Raw genomic sequence first — 19,873 nt, 5'->3', positions numbered from 1 at the left:
ATGAATAGGTATAATTCAGATAAACAAAAACTTTTTGAGGGTCTTCTATAGAGAGTAAATGGGGTCCTGCGATCAAATAGTTTGAGAACTGCTGGTCTTTTTTGTATTTACAGAGTATCCTATATAATAAAAGCCTAATATGCAAATTGTCCCCGCTGACAGTCATTCGACCGAGAGTTCGACCGCTCGCTATGATGTGCACTGACCATCAGGGGGCGGCATGGAACATGGTGGGCTTCAGTGATGCGGCACCAGCAGCAGGCGCTCAGGTGCCAGGCACCTGCAAGGAGCCTGCCCCATACTCGCACAGCCTCTTCCGGGTGAGCCGGGCCACAGCCGCCAGGACCGCATGGGCCAGTTGGGCTCCCCGTGGGTTCACACAGGAGCCAGTCTGCAAGGCCGACTGGGAGAGAGCGCACTGCCCACCTGGCTTCCATGTGGCACTGCTCGGTGGCTCAGAGGCCCATGCTATGCCCTGGCCTGCAGCCATGCTCACTGCATCTCCACGTGGGAACTCGGGCACTAAGACTCAGGTGGAGGGGAGCGCTCGGGGCCTGGGGGCCCAGATGCTGCCCAGGGCCCAAGAAATCAGCTGGGACATGCCCTCCACACCAGACACTCATGCTTTTGATCATCAGCCAGGCATAGGGACCGCACCTGTGCACAAATTTTGTGCACCGGGCCTCTAGTTTTATAATGTTTATATTACTAAATCAAAAACAATCAAATGAAAGGACCATGTAACTTATAATGAACAAGAAAAAAAGGAGTGGAAAAATATGAGCATGGGTGAGTTTAGAATTTTTGACAGGAGGGGCTGAGGTATATAGCCAATGAGGACACAGCTATAGAGACAGAGAGGGCAATGTGACCTTGAGCAAGTTGATTTTCTATTTGTGCCTCAGTTTCCCCCTTGTGAAATGGCACTGATCACAGGACTTACCTCATAGTATTATTGGGAGAAATATGGAAATAAATATATTTTTTTATTTAATTCTTTATAGTTTAAAGTATATATGTTTCTGATTTTTCCCTGATTGACCTCTCCTGATTATTCCCACCCCCCACCACATGCCCTCACCTCCTACTGTCTGTGTCCATGGGTTATGCTTATATGCATGCATACAAGTCCTTTGGTTGATCTCTTATTCCCCCACAACCCCTCCCCCACGGCCTTCCCTCTGAGATTGGATGGTCTGTTCGATGCGTCTATGTCTCTGGATCTATTTTAGTTCATCAGTTTATGTTCTTCATTATATTCCACAAATGAGTGAGATCATGCGGTATTTGTCTTTCTCCAACTGGCTTATTTCATTTAGCATAATGCTCTCCAGGTCCATCTATGCTGTTGCAAATGGTAAGAGTTCCTTCTTTTTTACAGCAGCATAGCATTCCATTGTGTAGATGTACCACAGTTTTCTAATCCACTCATCTGCTGATGGGCACCGAGGCTGTTTCCAAATCTTAGCTATTGCAGATTGTGCTGCTATGAACACAGGGGTGCATATATCATTTCTGATGGGTATTTCTGGTTTCTTGGGATATATTCCTAGAAGTGGAATTACTGGGTCAAATGGGAGTTCCATTTTTAATTTTTTGAGGAAACTCCAATCTGTTTTCCACAGTGGCTGCACCAGTCTGCATTCCCACCAGTAGTCACAAGGGTTCCTTTTTCTCCACATCCTCTCCAGCACTTGTTGTTTGTTGATTTGTTGATGATAGCCATTCTGACAGGTATGAGATGGTACCTCACTGTCATTTTGATTTGCATCTCTCGGATGATTAGTGACTTTGAGCATGTTTTCATATGTCTCTTGGCCTTCTGTATGTCCTCTTTTAAAAGAGGTCTATTTAGGTCCTTTGCATTTTTAAAACATATAGAATAGACTTGTCACTTAGATTAAGTGCTCTCTGTAGGCTAGCTATTATTATTTTAATAATAAATAATCAATTTATGTCAGAAGAGATGAGGCTAGGTCTGCAGTTAAGGTGTACTTCCCTAGGTGGTTTGGCTCAGTGGATAGACCATCAACTTGGGAATGAAGGGCCTTGGGTTCGATTCCAGTCAAGGGCACATGCCCAATTTTGGACTTGATCTCCAGTGGGGGCATGCAGGAGGCAGCCAATCAGTGATTCTCTCTCATCATTGATGTTTCTCTCTCTCTCTCCTTCTCCCTCCCTCTCTGACCCTGTCCCCACAATGAGGTGACTGAAAGCAGAAAAAATGCAATCACTGGCTCCTGAGACAAAATATCATGGAGCCAAGAAAGAAATCAGAATCTCCTAGCCCCCTTCTTACCCTAACATCACACTTTCTAATCCCAAATTATATCTGTTACTCCTGAGAGGTACATGGACATGTGCCAAGGTTTCAGAACAAACCATGTGAAGTTGGCTTGGTTTCATATGTTAGCTCCAGAGCCATGATTTTTCTTGTTCCTGCACTGTGATTAATTTTCCCTTCAGCTCAATTTGCCTGCCAGAAGATCATTCAGAATTATGTTGTTTTCAGCAAATACTCACACAGCCATCTTCACCTTTAGGAAGACAAATGCTCTAAAGAAAGGGCTTGCTAATTTTTATAATGAAAAGAATTCTTTATTTTTTTAAATCCTCACTCAAGGATATGTTTAGAGAAAGGAATGGAGAGAGAGAGAGAGAGAGAGAGAGAGAGAGAGAGAGAGAGAACGATCGATTGCCTCCTATACAGACCTAGAGTGGGGGATCAAACCCCAAACCTAGGTATGTGTCCTGAACTGGAATCAAACCCACAACCTTTTGGTGTACAGGATAATGCTCCAACCTATTGAGCCACCAGGCCAGGGTGAGAATTCTTAATGAAATTATAGGGACACTTAGATAAGCACATAAAATGTGGCATAAAAAATTGCTAAAGAGAAATCTGAATCAGAAGCTGAGGAAGTACTTGAAATTTGAAATTACATTCTCAGTAGGAAAATGGCACATCTCCCGTGTCCCAGTTCTTACATCTCCTGACCTCCCGGTATCGACCAGGGTGACTTTTACTGTAATTATTCTCTATGGTTACTGAGAATGTTGGGTTTAGATTCTAAAAGCTTGTTGAATTCAAGTGTCTCCTTCTCTGTGAGATCTGACCTGGTGACACTATTTAACACTGACACCTTCCCTGCCCCATCTTTTTTTGAGGCACCCTTCTCTATCCAACACACTATATATTTTACATATGCATTTTGTTTATTATCTGTTGCCTCATTATCATGGCATGTCTTTTCTTCAATTCTGTGTTCCTAGCTTCTATAACAGGGCCTAGCACTTGGTAGGGACTCATCCAGCTTTTGCCTTTAAATAGGGAATGTCAAATGTCCCTGAGATGCATTGCATACTATGAATTCACATTTGGAGCCCTTGCATGCATGAAAGACTCTATGTTGCAATATATATATACTAGGAGCCCAGTGCGTGATTCGAAATCGTGCGGCACCACCCACCCTCGAGTCGCCGGTCCAGCCCTGCCTCCCTCTCCGGCACTTGAAGCAGCTGCTACCGCTGCTGATCAGGCGCCTCCCACAGCACAGGCGTGCAGAGGCCCATGCTGCCCGCCCCCAACTCTGCATGTGCAACCTCGTGTCTGGTCGACCTGTTATGGTGTCCCGGTTAATTAGCATATTTCATATATATATATATATATATATATATATATATATATATATATATGAACATCTAAGTGTCTTTCTGTAACCTGGCAATTGTATGAGCCAAAAATAGAAAATGGGCTGGCAGGAACTTGTTCCAATGGTCTTATTTTTTATTTATCTAATATTTTAATCCTTTAATGAGTACATATATCTTCAATTAGCTGTCAAGCTGTGTATTCTACTTCCCCAAAAGATGTGTTCCATCCAGTGCAATTGTACATAGAATCTTTGAAAACGAAGTTAAGTATTAAAGAGTAGAGAACTTCACTACTTAAATCTGTTCTGTAATAAATATTTCTTGTAAAGCACAGATTCCTTTGCAACAACATGCTTTATTTGTCAGGTCATATTTTGGCACGTGAGATTGCTTCAAATAATGAACCGAGACATACACACTGGATGTAGACTCTACAGGCTCAGTTCTGTGCCAGGCAGATGACTGATATATGAGAAGTAGCCCCTTTAGGAGACTTGACTGGTACATGTAACCACTAGAGAATTATAAATGAAAGGGGGATTGTGGGTCTCTTAAAGGCAGAGACAAATTCATCTTTGTCATCTAGAATCTAGCACAAGCATATGTAGGCATGTAATACCTATTTGGTAACTAAATAAGAGCAAGAATAAAGAAATGATCAAGTGCTAAACAAGATTTTTAAAAATAATCTATAATACAGTGAAAATTCAGACAGAAATGGGCACAGTGGAGAGCTTCATGGTGGAGACAAGATTTATATCTTGAAAGAAATTAAGGCATCAAATGCTAGAACAAGGGTTAAAAGGGAGTTCCAGGTTAGAAGAGTAATTTCTACCTGTACATTTATCATTTGGGATTTTGAGCATCAACTTCCAATATATATACTTATTTATAATTATACATATTTTCTATTATGCTAACATTATAAAAATATTGAATACATAAAATAAGATTTTAAAAGAGGAATTAAAAATGAAATAAGCCATATTTAAAATTATTTTTACTTTTTAATGGTATATCATTATTTATGTTGGGTGCACATTTGCATTTCAAGTAACTTTCTTGATAATTAAAAAAAAATTTGGATAAGTTCTAGTCATGTTGGGTAAAATTATGGCACCTCCTACTATGGCTGCTGAGGAGTTTTGATAGGTATAGGAAACATGTCCGCTAAGCCATTTTCATGTTATTCACTCATGCCTGCATTGTTCACGTCATTGTTCATCTTCAGTTTCTTTTAAATCATTTGTGAGAGTTAACTTGATTAAAACTAAAAAATACAATCTACTTGTTTGAGCAGGCACATGCACTATGGAACATATTGAAAGATGCCCTAAGTAAACAAATGAGTGAGCGTGTCGTGTGGAGAGGAGGTAAACTTTGGACACCGGTTTGATACAAGGCAGATGGCTGGATCCAGGATTGACCAGGCCTCTCCTGTGCAGGTAGAATTAGTGAGGCACAGACTTGGAGACTGGCCAGAGAAAGTCACAAACTTGGGAAAGGTAGATGTGTGAGGTCAGATTATTAATGGTGGTTGAGAGATGTAGACTGGGTGAGATAGGTCAATGAGACTATTTTCCTATTTATAAGAAAGGAGTAACAGAACAAAAGTTTTATTTTAAAAAAGTTTTCCTGAAAATCAGGAAAAAAATTAAAACTTCAAAAAAGCCAATTCAGAGGCACTCTGAATGAAACACTGTTTAGCTTCAGCTAGCTCTCTAAGTAAACTCCCATAGTTCTGCCATCTGCAGGTCCCGGGACTCTTAAAATATAGACCTTTGTTCTTCATTGTTCTTCCTCATCCCCTCCCCTCAGATTTGTTGAAGTATAATTGACAAGTTAAATTATAAGATATTTAAAGTGTATAATGTGATGACCTGATATACATATACATTGTGAAAGGATTCCCCCATTGAGTTAATTAACATATCCATCACCTCTCATATTTTAGCAAACTTCAATTACACAGTACAATGTTATCAGCTGTAGTCACCGTGTTATACATGAGGTCCTCAGATTTTATAATCTTATAACTAAACATTTGTACCCTTTTATGTTCCCTATTTCCCCCTTCCCCCATCCACTGGCAACCTCTTTTCTCTTCTCTGTTTGTATGAGTGTTTGTTTGTTTCAGATTCCACATAAAACTAATACCATGCAGTATTTGTCTTTCTCTGTCTGGCTTATTTCAGTTGGCACACTGTCCTCCAGTTTCATCCATGTTAATACAAATGGCAGGATTTCTTCCCTTTTTATGGCTGAATAATATTCTATTGCATTTTCTTTAGATTTTCTTTAACCATTCATTTGTCAATGGACACTTGTTTCCATGTCTTAGATATTGTGAATGATGCTGCAATGAATATGGGAGTGCAGCTATCCCTTCAAGATAATGATTTCATTTCTTTTGGGTATATTCCCAGAAGTGGGATTGTTGGATCATATGGTAGCTCTATTTTTAATTTCTTGAGGAACCTCCATACTGGTTTTTATAGTGGCTGTCCTAGTTTACATTCCCACCAACACTTGTACATGTTCCTTGTTGTTCTTGGCAGGAGAGAGCCAGGAGCTGCCTGCCATTTCTGGTGAGTCAGCTGGCCAACATGGAGCACTCCTTTCACCATATCCTCCTGCTGGAGATTAAGAGCATCACAGACACATTCTCCTCCCTCCTGGGCCCTCAGAGCAGAGACATCTTCCGCATGAGCAACAGCTTCACTGCCATTGCCAAGCTCCTTACCCGACAACTGGAAACCACCAAGCCCCAAAGTGGCAGGTGAGCGGGAATTACTGTGGACTCGGGAATCTGTCGAGAACTCATGAAGGCGAAGCACAGGCAGCTACACTTTCTTTTGGAGGCATTAAACTTCCCAAAGAAAGCCCAACCCACTACCTCAACCTGGAGTAACTTCTAAATAAATTATGACACTTACGAGAACTTTTTCTAAATATAGGTTACTCTCAAACACCATCCCTCAAGGGGTTCACAGTCAGAATATGTGACAGGGTTTTCACAGAAGTGCATACCATGAACTAGGGAGCATGAGACACATACTGACCAACAGCCAGGCAATTAAAGAGTGTTTCACAGAGAAGGTGAAATTTAAGTTCATTCCATATTTATTGAGTAGTATCCATGTGCCAAGCATCTGTGTAGGTACTAGAGCAAGTTATACAGGATGAATAATAAGAGTAGAAAGGACAGTGCAAATAGAAAGGACACTCCTCACATGCAAGGATATAAGAGCTCAAGAGTGTGTGAGCTGGACTAAGGAAAAGCAGTTGATTCAGTGTGGCAGGTTCAAGGTCATCAGTGTAGGGTATTAGACTAAGCCGAAAAGTTAGGTCAGAGGCAGGTTATCAGAGGTCTTACACGCTGCATCAAGGGGTTTGTCCTGTAAGCAACGTGGAAGCTTGGGAAGATTTTAATCCAGGGAATGGTCATAGCTCCTAATCCAGGGAATGACCATATAGTAGGCACTCAATAAATATTTTCTCACCAAAGGACTAGATGAATGAGGAAGTGGCTAATGTTATGGACCACTGAATGGATTTGGCAAGAGCAGCAGGCTGGCCAGAGAGAGAGCAACCAGGATGTTAGTGCTGAAACCTTAACAATAGGCTCCTTCAATTGTGGTCAGTGGTGGGGAATTTAAGAAGTTGGGGCAGATCATTATAATGAGAGAGAGCTCAGAATTATGAGGAATTGATCACTAGAAGGAGGTGTGGTGAGGAGAAGGGGAGAAGATTGGATGAAAACCCAGAGATTCTAGTTTGAGTGACTGAATACACATGGAAGATGATGCTGATAACTAAGAAAAGAGGTAGCAAGAGGGAAGCCAATCTAGAAGGGTCTCTTCACCCATTCTACAACAGAGAGTATAATCTGGCCAAAGCGGTCATCAAGGTCAACAACCACTGTTCATCTAAGGAAGACAAATTGCAAGTGCTCTTTTCTATCAACACCATAGTTTTGGTTGTGCATATGAAAATCTGTTGTTACCTGGTTCAATATATAGATGTCTATATACCAGGGCTTCTGGTATGATTAAAATTTGGACTAGATAATACTTGTTTGTGAAGCTGTCCTGTGAATTATAGAATATTTGCCAGCAACCCTGGACTCTACCCACTAGGTGCTAATAGCAACCCTCTCTTTCAGTTATGACAACCACAAACGTCTCCAGACATTAATAAATCACCCCTAGTTGGAAACCACTGCTATCTATATATTCCATTCAAAAATGGCATTTTCACAGACCTATGACCTGCCTAGCAACAGCCCAAACACAGCAGCATCCAAGAAATCCAGGGCCAGCATCATGAAGGGGTGATTTGTCATTTATGTGCAAACACAAAGTCACTGCTGGCCAATGTCCATGGGGTGGTTTCGGAAATTTTGTTTAGAGCTTCTACAGCTGGTGCTTGGGGGAGCCATTTTGTATTCTGCCCACAGCCAGCCTGCTATTTCTTCTTCCCAGTGATGACTAACATCTGGATCCGATGTGAGTGCATAGGCACATGTTCTGGCCAGCCGCTCATCCGTTCTCTATTGCCTCTACAAATGCAAAGTTGCAAGAGGCCAACTGACATCTGTGAGATTATATGTGTGAAAAAAGGTTTATATAAAGGGAAGACATGTTATACAAGAGTATTACATTAGGCATTCTAACAGATAAATTGATCCTTAATAAATAAGTCCAATCCCATAAGCAATAAACAATTTCCCCATGAAAAGAAGAATTTAGCAGGTATGTAGATAGGGGGAAAACATAAAGTCTCACTATCAAAATGAGTCTTCATGTATGAGAACGCATTGAAGTTTCCCTTTATTATTTCTCTGAGAAAAAAAAGAAAAAAGCAAAGAGGATAATTAAATGTGAAGAGATAAAAGGTCACTAGTCACCTCACGTACTACCACCATTGCCATCGCCACCACCTCTTCAATTCAAAATACTTCACCCAGTTCAACCTTCTCTGTCAATCTCCTTCTAATCGATTATAATTATTCGGTGGGAACTTTAAAACGCTGGTGTGGACAGCCAGCCTTTTGTGGTAACTGCTCATCCTCTCTGGGATGGTTGCTAAGGCTTCTCTTCCAACATCTTTTCCCTGAATAGCCTTCATTGTGACCATTTAACTTCAGAAATTTTAATCTGTGTCCCCCAAAAGCAGAAAGGTCGACGCTTTTGTCTAAAGCATCCAGCAAAGTCTGATCCTTACAATTGGAGGGGAAATGAATAAATGAAGAGAGCTTGAAAGAAAATTAAAGATGATAAAATTCAAAACAGATGTCATCTAATTTACAAATCTGACACATAGCCCAGCAGGCCAGATTTTAGACTTCAGGCCAAAGCTATCAGATAATGAAAAGAAAAACAATTAGCATCCTAGAGAGAAGGAAAAACTAAAGCAGACGGGAGCCTTCTTTGTGCAGAATGACTCTGAATGAACGGGGTGAGCTTTATTAGATGCATCAGGTAAGCACACTGGCACCTTTCTTGTTCCTGTGTTTTAGAAAAAAAATGTTTACATCTAAATAATAAAACAACAAAGGCTAACGAACAGGACAGCTAAGCAGAGTTTAGATTTTGAAATTAATTCTAGGGATGCAGAAGGGGGATAACAGCAATTGTAGACTGGAAAAGAGAAGGAGTTAAGATAGGGGGAAAGGTGTGTGAGCCTTTGAACCACTATCCATTGTGTGTGCCACTATCTGTTGAACTATTTGCCTGCCGGGACCTAGGGGAAGCTGGGGAAGGAGACTTCCAACAACTGTGCACTGGCTGAGCAGTCATTGATCAGAAACCCAAAGGTGCCTTTGCCAAAGGCATGTGGCACCAGGGAGACTGCTCTAATCAGGCACATTCAGAGTTGGGGACAGTTTGTCACAGATGGTCTTAGTAGGAGGTTCAGCTCAGGCCCCAGTTGGGGATGGAAATGTTGAGGGATGAAAATTGTGGAAAGAAAATTGGGGTTGGAAGTAAATGCGAGTAATGAGAAAAGGTAGGGAGAAAGGAGGGCAATGGGGAAAGGCAGAAGGGGAAAGCAGAGGGAAGGGAGATAGAACACCTGCACAGCTCCAAGTCCAGGCCAAGGTGGGGACCTGAGGGGCAGGGGTGACAGTTCCCTCAGATCCATCTTTCAAACCCTAGCCAAAGTCATCAAAGCCATGGGCGGGGGGGCGGGGGGAAGTTGTTTATAAGAACAGTTTTAACAAAAGTGTGTGATTAAAACTTTCCCAAACCTCTTGCTTGGTTAAATGGGTGGTATGTTCTTTTGTTGTTTTGGTGGTGATGGTGGTAGTAGTGGTGAGATTTTGTGTTTATTTTTGTTCTACTTTTAAGAGTTAGGCCTGGAAAACATTTTAAAAAGGAGAATGGAAGGTAAATTATAGAAAAAAACCAGTTGGATAGGTGTATTTCTGACTTAGGTATAAATGGAAAGAGATGGCAGATGGAAGGGGGGAAAAATAGAACATCGTGTGGCCCTAGCAGGGTAGCTCAGTTGGTTGGAGCATCATCCCATAAAGGTGGTGGGTTTTATTCCCAGTCAAGTCACATGCCTAAGTTGCAGATTCAATAGCAACCCATCGATGTTTCTCTTTCTCTCTCCCTTCCTCTCTCTCTAAAAAAAAAATCAATAAAAATATATCATCAGGTGAAGATTACAAAAACACACATTGTGTGTGGGAGAATGAATGATAAATAGAATTAGGAGAGCATGTTCACAGTAGAATGGCTCCAGGAAATCTGCCTCCTTGGAATGGCCCCAGAGTTTTGGTTTATCCTAAATTTCATGGAATGAACATCAAAGAGATGGATGACAAGGGAGAGCCAGGAATTTGAGTTAGTCTATAGTCCTAATATATAGACAAGTAACATGACCTGCAAAGAACCTTTTCAAACTCTGAGACCCTTTGCAACCTGTCATTCCAGAGTTCCCATCTTGACATCCTGGTAGTCACATACGAACCTAAACCTGGGTCATATACAGTCTCTGAAGGCATTGCCCAGGAGCTTAAGCGTGATGCCTCTGTACTGAGTCCACAATAGAGATTGTAGAGAGCAGGGAGCCAAGTTCTCTACAATTTTTCAAAGAAGGCTATGTCTATAGGTTTGATTAGCTCTTACTGTTAATGGAGGGGAGAGGGCCTCAGCTCTCCCTGTTGCTTACAGGGGGGTGGGTTTTCTTGCAATATCCTGAGAAAAGGAATTTTCGGAGACTCACACAGGGAGAATGAGATATAATGAAAACGTTATTTCCGTGGAATTACACCACTGGGTTTCCAAAGTTCTGTTTCCCTTAGTCCAGTCATAGAAAAAAAGTAGCTGGGGCTTCAGTAGAGCTGAAACAGAGCCAGTGACCAGCGTTTCTTTCCATTCCATTGCAGCCGGGTCCAGTCCAGCATCAGGCTAGCTGAGCTTGTGTTTCCCACAGCAGTCCATTTGTCCATTCTGCATGGCTGAGGGCCATTCAGGCATATGCTTGGAAGCAGGACCAACATAATAATGAGCCCTGAGAGTCAAGAATCACCATGAGCCAAGGGAGCAAACTCCTTTGTTTGGTAGATTAAGTGTTCTTAAATTTTGGAATGCTTGCAGTGACCACGCCCATTCTGGCCAATGATCTATCTCTGTTCCCAAGTTTGACTGACAAGCAAGTACCTTCCCTATGTCATCCCAACTTTACTGGGCATGAGTCTATCTCCCCTTTGTTGGACCCCTCCCCGCAGTGTTTTGCAGGAAATAGGCCAGTGGTTCCCTGGGGAGTGCAAAGTTGCAGCTTCCTGGTGAAGCTGCCCAAATGACATGCCTACAGTGTCTGGCCTTCCCCTTCGCTCCATTTCTAATTACAATGGTATCATTACTACATGACAGATTCTATGCTAGGGTCTTTTGCTGCTATATTGTTTAATCCTCACAACAACAACGTCTTTAAATATACAGTATGTAAGGATTTTACAGAGGCACAATGGAATAAATCTTGAGTATAGGCAAGAACAAAATAAAATTCACTACCCAGTTTCCCACCCCCTTCTAGGTCCATGACAATCCTTAGAACACTGTAGTGTAAATGCCCAGATACCAGCTCATGGTGTTTCCCTTCATTTCTTTCTTCAATGTACTTCGATGGATCCCAAATTTTAGCGTAGATGAGAATTACAGTGTTCACAGTATATCATGGCTAATTCAAAGAAACATAAAGGAATGTCAAGGGTGATTTTTGCCTTTTCCTTCCAAAAGTGGTACCTCAGTAACCTTTATCATTACCTTCTAGAATGCCCTTTTTGTGCCTCTCTTCCCATCGAAGGCTGCCCTTCTCCCAGACTCCAGTTTGGTTCCACTTCCCCATGAGGTCTTCCGCACTCACTCCTGCCCATGGAGACCTTCTGTCCTCAACCTACTACAGCTCAAACAGCTTCTCCCCTTGTCCGCACTCACAGTCCTGCCTTGAGTGTTAGGTACCTTTCCTTGTGCCCCTCCAGTGTCCCCCAGACTTGAGAGCTAATATTCAGAACCTTTGCTCAATGGAAAGAAATACGGTATTTTTTTAAAGTGTTTATAAGCCCTAGGCGGTTTGGCTAAGTGGATAGAGCGTCAGGTTCAATTCTGGTCAAGGATCCTGGGTTCGATTCTGGTCAAGGGCACATATCTTGGTTGCCGGCTCTTCCCCAGCCTGGGCCCTGGTCAGGAGGCAACCAGTTGATGTTTCCTTCACATTAATGTTTCTCTCTGTTTTTCCCTCTCTCTTCCACTCTCTCTAAAAATCAGTGGAAAAATATCCTCAGATGAGGATTAACCAAAAAAAAAAAAGCGCTTACAAGAACTCCCACCATTTTAAGCGATGCATGTTTATACAAGGAGAAATTGATTCTTTGAGAGCAACCGTTGGCTCACAGAATGTACATGAGGAGGTTCAGGACCATAATTAAAAACATGTGATGTTCTGGTCAGCATTGCCCCCTGCTTAGAGAAAGCTAAATGTAATTGCACCCCACCAAAGTAACCAGGGTTTTAATAAAAAATAAGTATATCTTCCAAGCAAGAGAGGTCTTGTGCTAGTCACTTGTATAAAAGGAACATCATAACAGTTATTTGTGGCAGTAACTGTGGCTATTGTTATTTCTTCTTGCATCGAGAAGGAAGGAAGGCTTTTGGGTTTTTGCCCCTCTTCTCACTGAAGAGGTTAAGTCCGACATGTGGTACCATTTATGTTCCATCTGTTGCTCATTTACTCCACCATTTGTCCTTCCTTAAAGCAACGTTTATGGTGATGTGAAGGTCTGTAAAGGTATTTCAGGAATTCGTTTATCAGCAAGAGATGTAGGTGGGAGACATCATTATCAGCTTTGGAGACAGTGAAGGAAGCCCAGGAAGTGTGAGGCCCCAGAAGGGCTGACTCTGCAAGTGTGGACAGAGAGGGCAGGGGCTGGGGGGCAGGGTCGCTCTGCCAGCACAATTACAGCTATGCCAGGGGAGCCAGGCCCCTTTCCTGTAACACAGCAGTGTTCAAAATACAAGATACACCAAAAAGGAAAACAGCTTTTCATCAAGCTCCATGGCTCGGTTTCCCATTACAAACAAGACAGGAACACCAAAGCTTTAGCCTGGAGGCAAGGAAAAAATGCGCTGTGAGCGAAGAGGGGAGAGCGACTTGACCCCTACAGCCCCGTGGGAGGGGTGACAGCTGAGGCTAAAACAGTTCTTACTTGACCCCATGACCTAGTTATTTGCTATTTTAGTTCCCCAAATGCTCCTTTTTGGTATCAATCATAATTGAACTTGGAGGTGGCTAGTTGCATGACATTTCCTGAGTTTTGAGCACCGTTTCAGTTTTGGTTAAAGGGGATGCCAAAATTCGTGTTTCAGATCACTGTGAAGGGTTGCGCAATAATTAAATGTCAATTCTGTTCTGGTGACTGTTCCTATAGGACGTTAATAAGAGATACTAGGGTACAATAATTCTTGTTGGTTACTGCACTATCACCAATCCCATAATAAGTATTACTTATTCCTAGGCTAGATTCAGATGCCATCTGAACTAAACACCTACTGAGAGGCAGTGGGAGAAGGGAGTGAAGTGAGTGAGCTCTGGAGGCAGGGTTTAATGCTGGGTTTACTAGCTGATCTTCAGTACGTTACTCAACATCTCTGTCCATCAGCTTCTCCATCTGCCCCACTGGATCATGGGAGAAGTAATACATGTAGCTGACTAGAACAGAGGGTGCCTTGTGCCGAGGAAGCCCTCAGTAAACATTAACAGCAAAGGGGGGGGGGGGGGGGGGGGCGGGAAGAGATCAACCGAAGGACTTGTATGCATGCATATAAGCACAACTAATGGACACAAGACACTGTGGGGGTGGGGGTGGGATGAGGGCATGTGCCAGGGGGCAGGGGAGGCTGGGGGAAAGTCAATGGGGAAAAAAAGGAGATATATGTAACATTATTTGTAATACTTTAAACAATAAAATAAAATAAAAATTAACAGCATTAGTACTCTGTTCCAGGTGGGTATTAGAGTAGGTGATCTCACTTAGCATGTCCATTAGCATAGCTCGTGAGCTACATCTGCAAACTGTTCCTTACCAGCCCGCACCAAGGTTATTACAGAGACTGAAATTAAGAGTTTAGAACAGTGATTCCCAATGTGGGGCACACGTCCCACAGGGGGGCAATTTGATTTGTAAGGGGGGCAATTTGAGAGTGAGTTATTAACAGTGAATTTTTGGCATTTCTTATGGTTCTAGGAGCCTTATATATAATATATAAATATATATTGTGACATATTTATGCATTTCCGTTCTTTATTATATGTTTTAAAACTTTATTTGCTATTTTTTAATATCACTTCATATTATTATTATTTTTTAAACAATTTCTTAGTGATTTCTTCCTCAGTACTTTAACTGTCCTTTCATTCTTTTACTAGAGGCCCAGTGCATGACATTTGTGCCCTCGGGGTGGAGGGGTCACTCAGCCTGGCCTGCACCCTTTCACAGTCTGGGGGATGTCTGACTGACTGTGCAGGCCTGCTCCCTACCACTGTGATCGCTGAGCATCTGCCCCCTGGTGGTCAGTGTGCATCATAGTGACCAGTTGTTTTGCCGTTTGGTCAATTTGCATATTACCATTTTATTATATAGGATTTTTCTTTTTCATGGATGCCATGTTCTTTGAAAGCTTGTTTAGACCAAGTTAATGGCCTTTTAGGCTTCCTCCACGTGAATGGGAGTTCACTTTTTGAATAATAAGAATTATAAGTCACAGGGGAGGGGGAGGCATCAGGATTTTAGAGATGCTTAGGTGGGGCATGGCCAAAAAAAGGTTGGGAACCACTGGCTTAGAACTTTTGTAGTAATTTGACATTGCTACAACACCCAAATGCATGAATGGTGGGCTTATACCCTGTATGTCCTTATTTAATCCATTTTATTTCTCTGGTAATTTATTTTTACTGTATTTTACAAAAATATTGGTCTGTGACATATGAAAATTAAAAATAAAAAAGGGTGGTTTGAGAAGCATTGCATTAGATGCTCGATGCAGCTGAGCCTGGACAGATCTCAGAACTATCTATAATAACTAATATTTTACTCCCCAAAGTTTCCTTTGGGACCTAAAGAAAGAGACTTAATGAATGAAAGGTAATGAATACACATGTCAGCCATGATTTAGATGCAGCTATTGTGGACTAGCTCAGCTGAGGAGAAACAGTTCTTAATGGTGTTCATATTTATCATCGGGCAAAAGGTGGACTTTGTATTAGCTGGGACGCTGAAGGCTGTCAGCTAGATTTTGTTGTAGGTAAAAGCTGAATTCTAGGTGGACTAGGAATTGTCCCCATACACAGGGTTATGTGTAGAGTTCTAGCCCCAGCTCATTTATCAGTGAGTTTTATTAACTCTATTTCTCCATTTCTGAGTTTAACTCTATTTCTCCATAAAAAATAGCGTAGGACATGATGTTTGGGGTGGAGACTGTGAAAGGAAATAGCAAAAAGGAGAAGTTCACCATTTTCCTGCTCTTCCAGCCTCAAAAGCTGGAGAGTGACACGTGTTAACTTTTGTTCTCTCCATGGCAGATACCCCCTCCTTCATCCGCACTGCCAGACCCTGTCACCTGCTCGTGTTCCCAGACTGTAAAGTTAGGCTAGAAAGAGAGGAGTGTGTTGTTTTTATAGTTCTCGCCCCTGATTCAAAGTGCGCTCATGACATTACCACTTCCCATTTACACCCCTTTACAGCTTGCAAGTGCTTTTGTGACTTGTGCCACATCCAGATGGCCATTCATTAGGATCCAGGAGCCTTCTGTTCAGGCTGCCGCTCATGCAGTCTGCCCATTCTAGTCTCAGGGGTCTCCACTGAAGACCCAGGGGACATCTGAACAGTATTTATCAGTGGCAAAAACTGACAAGGTGCATTCACCTAAAAATCGATAAGGACCTGAATGTCTTGCCCTAGCCGGTTTGGCTCAGTGGATAGAGCGTCAGCCCATGGACTGAAGGGTTGCAGATTCAATTCTGGTCAAGGACACATACGTCAACTGTAGGTTTCATCCCTGGCCCAAGTCAGAGCGCGTGCAGGAGGCAACCAATCGATGTGTCTCTCTCACATCAATGTTTCTCTCTCTCTGTCTCTCCCCCTCCCTTCCACACTCTCTAAAAAAACAAACAAACAAACAAAAAACAATAAAAAAATAAGAGGATTAACCAAAAAAGAAAAGACCTGAACATCTTGCAGATTACAAAACTATGGCATGGGAACTGCATACAGTTTACCATGCACCAGCTCCAAACACTGCACACACTGTTCTCAGTCTCACCTCCCTGCAAAGTGAGTGAAAGAAACCCTTAGTTAGCTGCCTTGCTCCGCTTAAGATTCTGTATTCTCATGGTCTGGGCCAGTGTTTCTCAAACCTGCACCTGCCAGTGGGACCCCTGGGGATTCTGATTTGATAGGTCTGGGGCAGAGCCTCACATCTCCAACAACCTCCGTGGGGATGCTGATGTCCAGTGCCTCCATTTGAGAAGCGAGGGCAAGGGCTTTGCACTTTTTGCTCATTTTTAAAAATATGTTTTTATTGATTTTTAGAGAGAGGAAGGGCGAGGGATAGAGAGATAGAAACATCAATGAGAAAAACAACAACACATCATTGATCAGCTACCTCCTGCACACCCCCTACTGGGGATTGAGCCACAACCTGGGCATGTACCCTGACCAGGAATCAAAGCCACTGACCTCTTGGTTCATGGGTTGATGCTCAACCACTGAGCCAAACGGGCTGGGCTTTTTGCTCATGCTTTTTCCACATCCTATTCTCCGTCATGTTGGTTGGATGAAAAGTGAGCAGCTGCATTTGAGTGGTCATTTCCTCTCTTTATGTTTGTAATTGCTCAGGATTCATAGATGAAATACAGAAAAATTTACATCAACTATTTCCACATCCCAGTTCTTGTATGTTCACCCAGCAGGGAGGACCCTCTCCGTTAGTCCACGCTCTGTGGGGTGCTGCAGTGCTAGGAGGGACCACATAGTCCTCCCTGGCTTTGAGCAGAAGCAGCTCATCTTCCAGGCTTGGTTTCTCAAGTACAAGCTGCGGTCTTTTAGAGTCAGCCGTCCACACCCACGTCGGACAGCAGCCACCCGGGGTTTACCATTTGACTTTTTCATGCCCATTCTGTATGGGCTACATAGTCAAATCCATTATCTTACATAACACTCTCAGCAATCTGGTGATGCAGTGTCATTATTAGTCCCATTTTAAATGACAATAATGACACATGGAGTCATAAAAAGACTTGCCACATCCCCGATAAACAGGATACTGGAGTCATGAACCCAGGTCTTTTCCCTGTAATGCCAGATTTGGTTCACTTCCTCACATTCTCCTCCTTTTGAAATCTCTTTTTAAAATCTTGTTCGGCCCAGCCAGTGTTGCTCAGTGGTTGAGCATCGACCTGTGAACCAAGAGGTCACGGTTCGATTCCCAGTTGGGGCACATGCCCAGGTTGTGGGCTCAGTCCCTAGTGTGGGGAGTGCAGGAAGCAGCCAATCAATGATTCTCTCTCATCATTGATGTTTCTATCTCTTTTTGCCTCTCCCTTCCTCTCTGAAATCAATAAAAATATATATTTTTTAAATCTTGTGTGAATGAAATAGACCCTAGCCATTTCATTTGAGCAGAGTCCTCCCAGTGGCATGACCACATTCTGGTCCCCATATCACTGGGCTCCTGCTGATCCCTGCTCTTACCCACGAGCAGGTCCAAGGCAGAACAGAGTACCAAGAACTAGACTAACTCATCGTCCTTTCCCTTAGTAGTTGACTGTGGTGTAGTGGTCCAGCAGCATTACTCACTGCAGTCCCCAAACAGATGGGGGGTTGTCTCTGTCATTCTTATGATGACCAATGACCCAAGAAATTGCTGAAGAGTCAGGAGCATAGCATCCCAAGAATTTAGGGCTCTCGTGTGGATTTTATCCATTATATTCTCCTCCTTCTCTAACAAGCTTAACTCTGCAAGAGTACACATCCTGGACAAGGGACTGTAAGCCAAGCTCTTCAAATATTAACTAATATGATTTTCCTTTGATTTAAGGAGCTGGGAAGACAGGCTGCCAATCTCTCCACGCCTGCCAGCTTTGTAGTCTCATCTCCCTGTGTAGTGAGAGCAGAAAGCTGCCCAAGGGCCAACTTGCTTCCAAGGGGAGTCCCGCTCCCACAGAGGGAGGTAATTAGGCCTCCCCTGGGCATCCCTAGAGGTATATTTTTAAAAAACTTTATTTTGGCAACAGAGACCAGAAATCATTCAGACTGGAAATCATCTGAGCCTCGTGTAATGTGGCGTGTTGAGTTAAAGCCAAGTTAATATTTAGGGGATTATAGAACTCTGACAAAGATTTCCGTAAAATTACCTCTGGAGTTAAAAGTGACAAATGGAAAGGAAATAACAACCCAGCCCACTGGCCCCCACCCCCAAACAGAAGACAATAAAGATTGTGTACAACAGAAAGTCTTTGTGGTGAGAATTCTACTCATCAGCCTCATATCTAGAGGTCCCCTGGCTCCTCCAGTTCTTTTACATTTGGGATGTGTTTCCTCGTTCTAGAAGGAGTGCAGGCTTTATCTATGGAAAGGGTCTTTGGTTTTTAACAAATTTAAAAACCAAGAGGAACCCAGGCTAGTGTAGCTCAGTTGACTGAGCATCATCATGTGCACTGAAAGGTCGCTGGTTTGATTCCCGTTCAGGGCTCATGCCCGGATTGCAGGTTTGATCCCTGGTCAGGGTGCATGGGGGAGGCTGCCAATGGATGTTTCTCTCCCACATCCATGTTTCCCTCTCACATCCATGTTTCTCTCTCTCTCTCCCTTTTCCTTCCTTTTTCTCTAAAGTCAATAAAAACATATTAAAATTTAAAAAAAGAAAGAAAACCAAGAGAGGAACCAAAGAAGCAGTGAATGTTTGTTATAAACTCAATCTTTTATGTACCATTTCCTGATCAAACAATCTATTGGGATCATAACTTGCCCTAACTTCCTGCCAGGAAAACTGTGACAAGCCAGGTGAAATGATGGATGGCCAGTGATGGAAAGTTCTCTTTGGCCAATCGTGCAGCATTGGTTGCCTTGGTGACACTTTATTGCCACCCCCAGTCCCTTGACTCGTGTGTTATACAATTTTCCAAGTCATGAAGACAATAAAGATTGCATATAGCAGAAAGTCTTTGTGGTGAGAATTCTACTCATCAGCTTCATATCTAGAGGTCACAGCCCTTTGCTGGCCCAGATATTTTAAAGTTGCTTGTTCACTCTTCATGTTTGGCCTTTGCAAATCTCTCTTTTTACTTATATTCTTGCCTCTTGTTTCCCTACACATTTGATACTTATCAAATGGCATCAGCCCCTGTGGACCATGAAAAGTACCCAACGCCTCATGAGCATCTGGCAGAACTCAGGAGGTTGGGGGAAGACCACTGGATTCAGAAATCAAGGTGGCCTCACCTCATTTATTGAGGTACCTATGTGTGCCAAGCACTGTGCCAAGCACAGGGGAACAAAGATGAGCAGTACAGGTCCCTGCCCACCAAGCAGCAGGGGTTTACCAGGATCAGGGGTGCCAGATTTAACAAACAGAAAATACAAGACACCAGTTAAATTTTAAAGAACAAACAATTTTTAGTATAAGTATAATCATTTTAGTATAGTTTAATACAT

At 42.6% G+C, this 19,873-nt stretch overlaps 1 protein-coding gene across 5 annotated transcripts in view; it reads left to right on the top strand.

Moving 5' to 3' along the window:
* Positions 1 to 19,873, top strand: part of VEPH1 (ventricular zone expressed PH domain containing 1) — a 192,717-nt gene that overhangs the window by 84,590 nt on the left and 88,254 nt on the right. For all 5 annotated transcript variants that reach the window (XM_079766886.1, XM_079766882.1, XM_079766885.1 and 2 more), the window contains one exon: positions 6,213 to 6,433. In XM_079766886.1, the coding sequence (XP_079623012.1) occupies positions 6,213 to 6,433 (221 nt within the window). The remainder of the gene's footprint in view (positions 1 to 6,212; positions 6,434 to 19,873) is intronic.

This window comes from Cnephaeus nilssonii (assembly GCF_951640355.1).
Source record: "Cnephaeus nilssonii genome assembly, chromosome: 3".
Lineage (NCBI taxonomy): Eukaryota > Metazoa > Chordata > Mammalia > Chiroptera > Vespertilionidae > Cnephaeus > Cnephaeus nilssonii.
This window is presented reverse-complemented; position numbering and strand designations above follow the sequence as displayed.